The sequence below is a fragment of the Sprattus sprattus genome (genome assembly GCF_963457725.1).
Source record: "Sprattus sprattus genome assembly, chromosome: 6".
In the NCBI taxonomy this organism is placed as follows: Eukaryota; Metazoa; Chordata; class Actinopteri; order Clupeiformes; family Clupeidae; genus Sprattus; species Sprattus sprattus.
The window spans coordinates 34803798-34817243 of NC_137925.1; the positions used below are offsets into that span (position 1 = coordinate 34803798).

The window sequence follows — 13446 nt, forward strand, 5'->3', positions numbered from 1 at the left end:
CAGCATCTTCATTTTCGTAGTTCTGAAGGAGAGAGCCGACGCAGCCAAGCATGGTCCCAAATGGAAGTCTGTGTGTTTTCAACAAGACGTAACTCCCACGAGATTCTAGTCATCAAGCCATGGGTATTTTTAAGGCTCTGAGAAACACAAGTAGTAGGGCCTGGGATGCAAATACCTTCTGATTGACAGTCTTATTTCCCATGTCTACTCTAAACGCTCATAACTTTGCAACTTATTAGTTTACCATCACCCTGGGAGCTCTCCAAAGGTTAAACACCTAATTAACAGATGACTCCCTCCGGCCCAGGGGAGTGCCTGTGCTTCAAGAGGCCGCCAGCATCTGCTCGAGTGGCGAATGTCAATCTGTTCAGATATCTGTCAAGACCGCGCCGAAGAGAAAGTTCCAACACGGCTATGGCTATCCATAATGTTTCTTCTCTAGGCACATAGCACTTGCTCTTTCTTTGCTGTGTTAGTGTGTGTGTGTGTGTGTGTGTGTGTGTGTGTGTGTGTGTGTGTGTCTGTATGTGTCTGTGTGTGTGTGTGTGTGTGTAGGTGTAGTGGGTGAGGGAGTGGATGGCCTCAGTGTCTTATAGAGGGCCACACTAAGAGAATATAACTGACTGGACAGGACAGGACAGGAGCTTTCTATTCCTGCGTTTGTATAATGACATTCACATGGTGCTACTCCAATCAGGGTTTGGTTGTGGGGACTAGCCATTTCAAGTTAATGTCACAAATCAAAGAGATAACCGGGCCCGTTGGAACAAGGGAGCAAGCATATTCTTGTCAGGTCCGTTATCTTTCTTTTCAGTGATCTAATGGTATTCTTTACCCTGTCCCCTTGTGTGGGCTTTAAGAAGCAAAGGGGAGGTTGTAAGTCTGTGGACAAAAATAAGGAGGAGGATTTTTCGTCACCTATCACCTATCCATATACAATTTATATGCAAGTTTTAGAGAGGTGTGTTTGTCTTGCTAGCGAATGGCTACAGATGAAATAAAACAGAACAGTGGGTAAGACCAAATATGGAATTAGACATCTTACTTTGGACAGGGAATCATAACAAAGCACACAAAGCTTAAGAAAATCCCTCTCCCAGGCCGGGCTGTTAACAGATAAATCACCCCGGCACTTGTTTAAAATGCGCCGTAATGATGTGCCATGTGCAGCGGACAGAAAGGCTTTCCAGAGAGTCCGCTGGTGGTCTGTTTATCTTTCGCCTGCATGCCTGTCTGTGTTTGTGCCCCTCCAGACTGGAGGATCAGATTTCACCTGCTTCAGAGTGGATGAACATCCTGCCACAGTCGCATCGCTAGAATGCCATTATTCTCTCTACTTCAAAGACAAGCAGGAGCGACTGTGCTGCATTGTGCATTGAACTGTTCAGCTGATAAAAATATGTGTTTGTTTGTGTGTGTTTGTGTGTGTGTGTGTGTGTGTGTGTGTGGGTGTTTGTGTGTGTGTGTGTGTGTGTGTGTGTGTGTGTGTGTGTGTGTGTGTGTATGTGTGTCTATGTGTGTGTGTGTGTGTGTGTGTTTGTTTCATACCAAACAGTGGCAGTTTATTAAATCTTTTCTCCAGCAGCCCGCTGTTGTCAGAGAGCAGAGGCACCCCGGGGTTCCTGCATTCTCCTCCGGGCATTCCGTCCAGAAATAATAAATCCCATCAGCACTGAGCAGCTATCAGCCCAGTTGTCTGTAAACTGCGAGCCCATCCTCTATCTGTCCGTATGCTCTGGCCACGGGGTCCATGTGGAGAGGCCAAAGCACTTGATCTCCAGCTGTTTAAATGTGATGTGATTGAGACGATGCCCAGAGAAGGGGGTGGGGTGGTGGGGTGTTGGGGTGCTGTGTTGGGGCGAGGGCAAATGCAGCATGTTGTTTCAGTGGCACCTGCTGATGTGGGCAGCTTGGCAGTGCGCTGTGCAGGCAGGGTTTGGCAGGTGTCACTAAAGCGCCCTCTCATCAGTTCTCAGCTGGCCTTCTCCCTCTCGTCCCCTGCCCTGCCCTCCCAACCCCCCCACCCCCATCCCCCGAGTCTGATTGACCGTTTTCTTTTCTTTCTAAACTCTTTACCATGAGGTATTACTATTATTGTGTTAATCTATCCTTGGTAAACAATTGGTAAACTTTTGGGCCTCTCTGGAAGAGCAGAGGCTACAGTGTTGGTACATATAAAATGGCCTTTAATCATCAACCTTTTACCTTACATCGTGCTTTTACATAATATGACATTCCACATGTTCACACTGCATGTAGTTCTGATATCAAAAAGGGATCTACGTATGTGTGTCATGCTAGTTGGGAGACTACAGCTGAACAAACAACAGTGTTGTGCGTATATGCTTTTAGTAGACAGTCCAGTGCTGTTTAAATGGCTAGCAATTGATCTATCTTTAGCATCAGAATTTGCTTTTGTTGGAGGATACCACGCGCTGGTTTGCCAGAGAATTTGGTAATGACTCTGCTTGTGTACAGCAGCTGCTTTTGTCCTTTCTCCCAAGATTAATCTCATTTAGGTTTGCTCATCTTGACTTGGCTCCTGTCCAGCATCCCTGCTGTGTGCTGTGTGCTGTTGCGTTGATCAATATGAGTAACACTCACAGTACGCAGAGGGAAAAAAAGACACATTCTAGCCCAGGATCTAGCCTAATCAGATTCCTTCTCAGAAGCATTAAGAGGCCAATCGTATAATTGATTCACCACTTACTGTGTATGCACTTTTGTGAGGACATTTCCTCTCTGGCAATTAAGATCTGGCTGTGGAGAAGGGCTATGGTGTGCTACCTGTGAACCACACCACACAGTTGCAGACTGTGTTAATCAGATTAAAGACATTTATACATAAGCTGATTATATGTCTGATGTAGATGATGTATTGAAATTGGCAGGTATTAAATGTATTAAAGGATCACTTTCATGGATTGGTCCAGGGTATTGTCTCCTGGGTTGCGGTGTTGGAGTTGTGTTGTAGATAGGTGTAGTTACGTGGATGGGTATTGTTATGCCTTCTTATCCCCCATTTGTGTTCTGATTTTCACATCTTTTAATGTTAGTCAGATATGTAGCCTTTATGTTACCTCCGTTTACCATAAGTAAAGGGCTTTATGTGGTATTTAGTAGTATAGCATAACAAATAGCCATTTGTGTGTTTAGCTGCATTAGGGAACATAGCAGCTTTACATCGTAGCTAGGGAAGTTGCGACTAACACAGGGATATTCCATCTTATTTCTAGCTTGCTAATTTGTCCTCAGACATTCTTTTCTTTTTAAATAGAATGGTTTGCCAAGGAACATGTGGGAGCAATTGAACCAGTTAAGCTGAGCTCACTTGAAAAAGAAAGAGGCCAAATAATGTGACGCATCAGTTAGAACCACAGTGCTATGACAACAGATAAACTTCACAGTTCACACTTAATGTGATTGTGATCTCAAATTCCTCCTTTTTTAGTTTCATACAAGCCTTGTTTTTCATGGCAAACATGAAATAGCCTGGTCTGGAGTCTGTCACGGGAGCCAGGGTATCTAAATCCTAGGACCCATCGAAAACAAAGGCTGTTTTGATGTTATTGTCGTCATCGTTTTATAATTTTCAGACATCGAGTGATAGGATAATCACAAGAGTGATATTGTTTGAACTCTAGTCAAATTATCAGTTGATTAGTTGATTAGCATTAGTGAAATCATATGCTGGACCAGTGTGTTTTCATGCTTACTTAAGTCAGATTATTTTCCTGAGAGCCTTACATGGACAGAACAGCTTCTATGTTGGGATAGAGGAATGCATCTCAATCATGATCATGTCAGACCAGCAGCGTGTGTGGGCTCCATGAGAGCTGGCACATCGATTTTGTTCTGGCAATTTTCAGGATAATTAGCTTTGGTCAGGGTTGGGTTGCTGTATAGCATCTCAAGGAGAACCCAGAGGTTGGCTAGTCCATTCTGTGTCAGGGGGATCTTATCTTGTAGAATGTTAAGTGCTACTAGCGAGATAGGAGCCGAACGTGATTCCACAGACGCAGTGTCAGCTCTTAAGATAGGGTCCACTCTTTAAATCTCTGTTCCATTTCATTTAACATTGTATTTTAATTATTTATGAGGAATTGCTTCAGTAACTTACTGTAACTGATTTTTAACCTTATTGTCCCCGTCATGGCATGTAAACTGTTTAAAGGTCACTATTTTGTGATGGATTTGTTTGATCGATGTATTTTCTTGTGCTGGAACTGAGATAAAAGTGAATGATGTGGTTCTCAGTACATCTTTTCAGGAGTTTATGGACTCCTTTTCTAGACCATATATCAGTGCTCTCAATGGTCAGTCAGTCAGTCAGTCTAACTCTTCTTCTAAGGGATTCTCATAAACCTCAACATTTCACCACAGTGAAGAACTTATCAACCAGACAGATCTTGCCACTGCATTTCAGAACAGAGAACAGTACAGCCACCGAATCTAGGAATATGGAGAGGTGTAAACGTACCTCCATGAGCTGTATACGTAGCTCTCTTTCTCTCTGCTCTCTCTGGGTACTGATGTGTTTAAATCATGTTGTTCATTGATGGGACGCCATCTTGGAACATTAAGTCCCTGTCCCATCTCCAAGGAGGTAGCCATGGCGGTGTTGGGTATGTGTTTAACCCAGGGCTCTTGTGCCAACAGGAGAGAGCTTACACTGGGCAGTGCGAGGCGAGACAGTCTCTGCGCCACCCAAAACAGACCATAAACAAGCTGTCAACATGGAACAACAGTATCTAAGGAGACCACGTTAGCAAACGTGTGCACTCCCACTAGCCTTGCAGTTTTTTTTCTCTCTTTGCTTATTTTTTTTATTTTTCTCCCCAGTCGGTAATTGCTAGAATTAGGACGGAGAAAGTTAAAGCAATAATTTATCTCTGTATGAGCAAGAGATAGAGTAGGAGTTTTGTAGGAGGCTGTTTTGGAACACTCCATCTTAAACAAACTTTCATCTCGCACTTCCCCCCCGGAGAGAGCTTCATGCAAATGATGTATTACAAAAGATGCAGATAACAAATAAGCTAATTTGAAATGTATCCCGCAAATAAAGGATCTGCTTACTTCTGCTGTTTCCTCTCACAACAAAACTAGTGGGACTTCGCCTTACGGGGCTTTTCCACTAATTGCGGTTTCCTGGTTTGATTGCAGGCATTTGGGGGGAGAGGCACACTCCAACCACACACAACATTCTACCCCCCACCTGCCTGGTCTTTATACTGAGGTCTAGGCAGGCAGGCATCCTGGGCATAGGGGGTGGGGGGGACGGGGGGACTGTTATGGCCCTCACAGGCTGGTGTCCAGCTCGTCATCCTCCAGCTGTTCTGACGCCGTCTGTCTGCCCCTCGGAAACCCAATATCATAATCTGTCCTTCATTTAATGCTGACAGGCCATTACAATCTGTGATTTATCTAGGTCCATTTGTGTTACTGAGAAATGTGTCCCCAACGTTATCTACGATTTAAGGGCCCGGGCGTGTTAAGATTTATTTTGGGGATGACCTTAGAGGTCAAAGTTTTATTTGGGGGGGGGGGGGGGGGGGGGGCAGTGAGAGGAGAGTCACTTTTACTTTGAAAGGCCCATTATATGAGTTTGGGGGGGGGGGGGGGGGGGGTAGGGTGTATAATTTTAGGCACAAATTTGCGTGTCTATGCCAACGTGTGTGGGGTGGGTGTGCAGGTTTGCATACTTTTATGTACCCACAATTGATATATTTACTCCATGTAAATGATAGTTAATCTCAGAATACTCTCTTTGGCACAGCATGATGTCATGAGCTCCTCGAGTGTATACAAACCTCCTAAGAAAGGAATAGTGAATATAATAGCAGGCTATTGTTGTTGATAATATATATTTAGGACATTAGCAGCAGGAAGTGCTAGCCCCTGCCTGAACTGCTTTGTCCCATTGCAGTGCATGGGAACTATGGCAAGATCATGGCAGCTCTCTTGTTTTATGTAGTCATGTATGTGCGTTCCAAGCTGATGGAGACACACACGCTAACACATACATACACACACACACATACACACGCACACACACCGGCTTACGCCCATACTCTAAACGCCCGGCATGTGTCCAAGAGAATGCTGCTTCTGAGGTGTCACATATCTTCACATGTCCTGCCTGATGTCTGTTCAGCCGGGGCCCTTTCTGCTGTTCGGTAAGGTCATGTAATTATACAAGCGCATCACCGCTGTCCCATTACTAGGTGTAATAGGGGCTCTTTGAAAGTTAATAGGCACATCACATCTTTTTGGCTCTTCAGGACACAGATAGGGTTCAGACATCCTGGGAGCAACAGAAGAGAAGGGATGACAAGACGCAGACACCTGTGTGGCTATGTTCATCAGCGAGGAGCTGTGATGTCTGTTTTGCATCTTGGCTGTCGGAGCTAGACATAAGTGCCGGTGGCTGACTGGCTGGCTCACTTACACAGGGGGCAATTATGCCTTAAGCCCTCAAACACCAAAAGGGGTAATGTGTGAGTGGTGGCCCTGTGTGTGCCTGTAGCATGGTTTGGGTGTTGGGTGTTGGATGGGTGGGGTGGGGTGTGTGGGGGGGCATAGCAGCAGACTGTATCCTGATACAGCACCGCGTGTCCCTGTGCCAAAACACCAGGCTGGGATCACCTTACACAGCCCTGCTCATATCCTGAGGCGGAGGTTTAGAAGTGACAGCACGGGACGACAGATCCCTCTCCCCTCTCCCGCTCGCGTCTCACGCCTCACATTGCTTTTGGAGGAGAAAGCCTGGACGAGCCGGGACAGATCCAGTGCTTGTTTGCGTGGAAATACAGACAGGGCTGGCAGTTACGGAAGTCCTGTTTCCTCTTCCTGTCCTGTTTGCGTATTGTGAGCCAATTAGATTTAGCACCTGGATCTGCGTGTTTTGTTTTTCAACATTGTTGTTATGATGAACTGATATCTGTTTTGGTCTTGGGCAGTTTGAATTGCTGATCTTGACAAAATGTTGTTTATTAGTACCGATGAGTATTGTCATGAATGCTAGAATGCTGCTAACCGCAACACTGTTTCCGTTCTCACAGGATGTTTAGCTAACAGTTTCTCCTTTTTTTTCATACAGGATAGTGTGAGAGTTCAAAACACATCTGGAAGGAGAGATCTTCAACATGAATACAGGTGTGTGTTTTTATTACATTTACATCCGAACAAAATTACGCGGTCTGTGTAGGTTACTGTAATGCTGCCTCGGACTGGATGTTTCTCAACACATCGGCAGCGGAGCGTTCTTCTTGGCCCATTACTCCTGCTCCTCAGCGGTGTCTTTGTTTTGGACAGAGTATGCATGTGTTTGTGCATTCAGCTCATGCGTTTTGGGAAAGTGACCTGCTGCGCCTGTTTCCCGCAAGCACATTGACTATCTCACTTCCTCCTCGCTTCACCCTCTCCATCAAATCCACATACACACACGCACACTCAGACACACACACATCAGAATTTGAAAAGCTCACAATAGCCTCAGCATCTCAAATGCCAGCTCCTTCTGGAGTGAGTGTGTGTGTGTGTGTGTGTGTGTGTGTATGTGTGTGAGTGTGAGTGTCTGTGTGTTTGTGTGAGTGGGGGGGTAGTTTCAGGCTGACTCATGGGGGGATATCTCACCACTACTCAGCCTGGCATTGTCAACACCACGCCCTGCAGACAGCTGTGCGGATGAGATCCTGTTGAACATCCACAAGCACAACTCACGCCTGCCTGTCTCCCATCATTTTCATCCTGTCTTGGGTTTTTCTGTCTTCCTCTGCTTCATACCTACAGTTGTGTTATCTGCAGGGAGGACGTTGATGAACTGAATTTTACTTCCCTTTGATGCTGAAAAGAAGCTTTGCTCCATTAACCCTCTTAGTGAATCATGCCCCCTCGAAATCAGCCACTTTGCATGTAGGGTCATTTGAATGGCACGCCTGTGTGGTTTGCTCACATATAGTATTATGTGGCACCTCAGTCACATGATGCTCATTAACTTTTTTTTGTTGACTTAAATTTCCATGAATGCATTGCAGCAGTGCGGCAGGCTGGGCCGCGGTTTTCATGCATGTGCTTAACACCCAACCCCTCTCTCCCTCCCTCCCTCCCTCCCTCCCTCCCTCCCTCTGTGGGCCAATGGGCCTGTCACGCAGCCATGCTTCTCACAGACAGTGGAGGATACGCTCGCCAAAGCACAAGCCTCTCGCTCGCTCTAACACCCATGAAGAGAATCCAGAGTTCTCCAAACCTGTGCGGGGTCTCAGGTACTAATGCTGCTCCTGCACTGTCTAATCCTCCTGGGATATATGGGGGGGGGGGGGGGGGGGGGGGGGGGGCTAGAGAAATGTTCTTTGTGTAAACATCATGTTAAATGAAATGTTGGTTATGGGTTTGGGAATCAGGGGAACTAACCACTTTTTTTCCTTTCACTTTTTTGGATGGATTTCCATGGATTGAAACCCTCCTTACTTCCTCAGGATTATTCTTCCTTTCTTTTTCTTTCTGCCTGTCCCTCCTTTTCCTGCTCAGCTTTCTTAAAACCCCTCTCTTTTGTGTCTCTCTGGGGATGCACTTTCTCTCTTTCCCCTTCTTCTCATCCCCTGCATTCTCACATGTCCTGAAACTCCAGGGAATCACATTATAGCAGGGCAGGGCAGGGCTTCCCCACTCCTGAACTTAAAAGGGAAAAGGCACCTCACAGTGGCTGGATTGTTGCCATAGTTGTGCAGCGCCATGGCAACAATTGTGTACTTAAGTCCCAACCCCCGCCCCCCTCAAACCCACACACTTACTTCTCAGCCTGGTTTCCTCTCTGGGTGACCTCCTTTGTTTGAGAGTCTTTACGGACTATGACCTCACACAAACATAGTCTCCATTGTTTGATTATTCCACGGACGGCGAGGCCCTGCTGGATTGAACTGCCACTTTATAAACTTGGTGAATAAACATTAACGGTTCGTAACATTGTCCTGTGCAATGTTGTGTAATATTGGGAGTGTGGAGGACCAGCGCTCCTGAAACAGATATTAAAAGGTGCTGTCCTTCAGATTTAATTTCCTTGTATATGGTCATCATATCCCTGGAATTTCTCGATCAGTGTCCTTTTCTGAAGGCTGGAGAAAGCTCGCGCTGAGGTGCTCATCAACCTCTTCAGTCTTCATCACAACCTCTGTCTTTGCTGTCTTTCCTCCTATTCCCCCAGCTCTTTACCATGGGTCGTTATATAGCCAGCAGAAATATCACTTTTATGTCATGCAAGCATTTTGCAAGTTTTGTCACAGCCATCAAACAGAACCGATTTAAATACAGGCGTAAAATGATGTTGTCATTGGGTCCAATTGGGAAATGTGACTTAATGTTAAATGGAATTCTAACTCTCGTTTCTGTTTTTTAGGTACAGAGTCTCATTCGCCAGAGTCAGGTGGGTGAAATGCCTCTTCGCACTTTCTCTCATTTAGTACTCAAAAGTAGGATGCACAATGATAAAAACCAGAATAATTACCAGTTGAAAAAATAGTTTTAATGCAAAATTCTACAAATCTACTGGAGTCCCTAGTTGTGCAGAATGCTTCCCTGTAAAAAAAAACAACATGGGAAAGAGCTGTTTGTGAGAGTGTTAATGTGCTCTTTGTGTTTGGTGATGAGTAGATGTCTGGAGGTCGTACGGCACCGGCGAGCCCCTCAGGAATGGAGACGCCACCACTTCCTCTCTGGCCGCCAAGGGCTACAGGAGCGTCAGGCCAAACCTGCAGGAGAAGAAGTCGCCCACGCCGGTAGGTGAAACCACTTGTTTGTCGAAGTGTGTTTTGCTTTGAGTTGACAGTTGCTGTGGGACCTGGAGAGGAAATACTTGTGGAAGTGAGAGAGAGGCGGCACATTGTTGTGTGTATTTGCATTCTTAGCCATTTGGGGAAGGAAGTAAAAGCGACTAGGACATTCCACAGGAGATGATGTGAATCTGAATAACATGTTATTGTAGGTATTTGAAGAATGTTGTCATTAAGGCATATTCTGATTCTCTCAGGAGTCAGGTATGTGTTTTGCTACCTTTCCCTGCAGTGGATGTCTAGATAGCAGGTGGCCAGAAGCAGAGGCAAAGAAATGTCACATTGAGCTACCGGCTACCAAAATAAAGTGTGTGAATATAATATAACCTGTATTATTTATTTACCTAAAGTACTTGGTTTGCCTACGGCCTCAGTCTCACCCTCGCAGTGTCACTAACGTTTCCTCAGCTGAACTGGAGAAAGACTGCCTCTTAGTCGGTGGTGATATTTCAAGAAAAACTGCAGGGAACGCTTTGAAGACCCCAAGGGGATATGTGCTTTATTTATGTTTGGTCAGATCTGCACAGCTTAGGCCTTTTGCTGCCAACCTAAACATGTCTACTTTAGGAGTTCTGACAGTGACTATGTAAGGGCATGTGGAGGCAAATTCACCAAGACTCATATTTTGGGCCCATCTGCTTGGGATATAACTTTACAGAGAAGAATTGAGGGACTTTATTTGATCTGAGATGCTTCACCTAGGCATTGAATGATTGCTGGATTGTATTGTCCTGTTGACATGCATTCAAGATGTTTGTTTGCATTTCTAATTCATTTTTATTCTCAGTTTTTGTTGCCTTTTTGTTTGCATCTCCTTTGTTTGGCTGTTTTGTCCATTATCTTAAGGTCCCACCCACACAGAGAGACAGCCGTCAGTTGCAGTCAGCTCTCACTGACCCTCAATCAGTTCTCCCTCAGTCCTTTCAGTCAGGTCATCATGGTCCAGTGGCTCCCCCTTGGAGCTCATTCTGCAGAGGAGCCACAGGCTGCACCTCCTTTCTCTATGAGAGTAACTCTCTTGAGTCTTTAATCAGACTGTTACCTCGTACTGCTACACCAAGCCCAATAGCTAGTGCTAAAACACAGCCTGTTAACGTCCAGGTACGAGGAGGGAGCCTCTCCCCAGCCGCAGAACAACCTGCTATGCAGAGCTGGCAGCTTCTCACCCCCCAGCAACCCAGCCTGAGCCCCTATCAGCAGCCTGAGAGGCACGTATCCTGTCTCTCCATCCGGGTCTATGCCAGGCCTCGGGTTTGGCCCCTGAAGCAGTTCCAAGCACCCCCATCAACCCGTCCTCGGCATCCGGAGCCTGTAGTCCAGTGGGCATCATCCCGTCCACCGCTGCCCAGTACCCAGGCACACGTGGTACTCCAGTGTTTCAAACTGTTTTGAGACTAACAAGTAACCATCATTACTTGTTTAACCCGCTGGCTCACACCGTATGCTGTGCCGTACCAGATCAAACTAACTCTGAGACTAATGCTTGTTCACTAGCTGTCAAAAAAGTTGAACAGATTTTGCAACTCGTAAAAGTTGCTGCTGTACGAAGTACACTGTATGAGAGCTTCGGCCCTAATAACTTCAAATTCCCTGTACTTTTTACCCTGTGGGAAATCTTTCAAAAGTAATTGGATGGAGGAAAAAAACCAAATCTCTGAAGATTCTAACAGAGAAATAAACAATGGAATTTGAAGTGTCAGAACCCTGCTAGCATATGCTCTCTTTAAAGAGATTTTACAGGTGTAAGTGTAAGCTCAGTTCTCTGAAAGGTTTATGCAAAGGAAGTAGGTCTGATACATATATTATCCTCTTCAAGCTTACCTCTCTCCAGTTATATCTTCATATCTTCCTGTTAATCCATTGCTCTCCCATGCTCTAATGAAGTACCTACAGGTCTCTGGCAGACTCATCATATTCATCACAGATAACACTCACTTATTTTCACAGACTTAACTGGTCGAGCCAAGCCAGCTATTTTTCGAATTATTTTCATTTTCTTAATACTTCATACTTTGCTTTCACTGAACATCTTTTCGTCCTCATCTCCACGCCCTCTAACCTGTGACCTTTCAGCTCTCCTGACGTCATGGCTCTCCCGTGATGTTTTCACTCTGATGTTCTTCTTCTCTTCTGTTCTCCGTCCAGCCCGAGGCCTCGTCCGCTCGAAGGCAGGCGTTCTCTGCTGCAGCGGCTCCACTGCCCCCATGGGGTGTCTTGTCCCCAAACCTCCTCCTCTGCCCCTCGTCCGACCTGGTGGAACTCAACACCCAACTTCCCCCTCCGCAGTACCCCCCTCCCCCTCCCCCTCCTCCTCTCCTGTCCCCTTCCGCGTCCCCGGTGGGCGACCCGCGGGTGGCTCAAAGCGGCACGGCGTCGGCCCTCAGCCAGTACTCGGTGCGCAGTGTGCAGAGCGACGTCTCCACGGCCCTGCTGGATGAGCTGCACGGCTGCCAGGGCTCGGAGGCAGGCGTGGGCACGCGCACCCCGTCCCCCACGCTGAGCCAGAGCTCGGCCCTCACCGACGACACTGCGCTAACCACCGCTAGCACTGCTAATGTAAATATACACCAGGCTTCTTTTCCACTTCCGCAGCACTCATTCACCTGCTGTTTGTTCTGTCACCTCCTGTCTTTTTCTTCTTTAAACTTTGATTTCAGTTCCAATTTACCTGTAATCATTCCTCTTTACCTTTGTTCAATTTATCTGCTTTTTTTTTAGCGGTTCTCATATCCTCTGTCATTTCTTGTCATTGTCACTTGTTCTTCCTTGATTCTTCCTTGTTTTATGGCACTATTCTCGTTCTATCGTCACTCACCACTCTTCCAGTCGCTCTCCTACCTGGTGTCTTTGCTCTCTCTTTGTTTTCTCCCATTCTGTTTGGTCTCTCTGTCACACATGACATGTTAAGCCTTCAGGCCCTACCCCCTCCCCTTCTGACTGACAGGTGCTTTCTGAGACCCACTTGTAGGTGTTTCCATCTGAAACAGTCCCCAGGTCTTGTTGCCTGTCTTCCATTTCCATGTGCCGTCCCACTCAGGCAGATCTCAGGGCATTCACTAATCTCCTTTGCCTTACAGACCCCTCTCAAACCCATAATGTGATGGTGATCCTTGGTGCCAAATTTAGGGTGTGGGGGATGTGGCACTGCTGAGCCTGCTGACCAACATTATCCTGCTTGTCAACTTAATCCTGCTAGTCAATCTTTGTTGTTGATTTCACCGTGTGTCTACCTCAGTCACATTTTCACACTAATTTTGTCTTGATCGAACTTCAAAGTGAAAAAGTGAAACCAGCATCGCTGTCTTTATAATTACTTATGAATTCTGAATTTCCGCTATAGGAGTCTGTTTTTAAACTCTGCATTAGCTATGACATTCTTCGTGTCTGTCTAGTCACAACACAGCAGACACTTAATCTTCTTTCCCTCCCCACTAACATCATTGGTTAAGCCACTGGAGTCTGTGTTGAGGTTGTCACTGGGTAATTACACTGATGCTGCCTGACACTGTGTGTTACAGTAATAGTGTCCCCCTGCAGGGTGCTGTTTATGTTGTCACCTGCCACCCCCCACCCCCACCCAGCCAACACTGATTTGATAAGTAGGAATAAGTTAGTGCTG

The 13446-nt window shown here is 46.1% G+C and overlaps 1 protein-coding gene across 3 annotated transcripts in view; it reads left to right on the top strand.

Moving 5' to 3' along the window:
* The window catches only part of sorbs2b (sorbin and SH3 domain containing 2b), a 49651-nt gene that overhangs the window by 6239 nt on the left and 29966 nt on the right, over positions 1 to 13446 (top strand). For 2 of the 3 annotated variants that reach the window (XM_080840188.1, XM_080840189.1), the window contains exons 2-4: positions 7100 to 7155; positions 9395 to 9421; positions 9649 to 9773. In XM_080840188.1, coding sequence (XP_080696314.1) covers positions 7146 to 7155; positions 9395 to 9421; positions 9649 to 9773 — 162 coding nt within the window. In that variant the 5' untranslated portion in view covers positions 7100 to 7145. Of the gene's footprint in view, positions 1 to 7099; positions 7156 to 9394; positions 9422 to 9648; positions 9774 to 11972; positions 12384 to 13446 lie in introns of all 3 variants that reach the window. The other variant, XM_080840187.1, reaches the window with a different exon arrangement.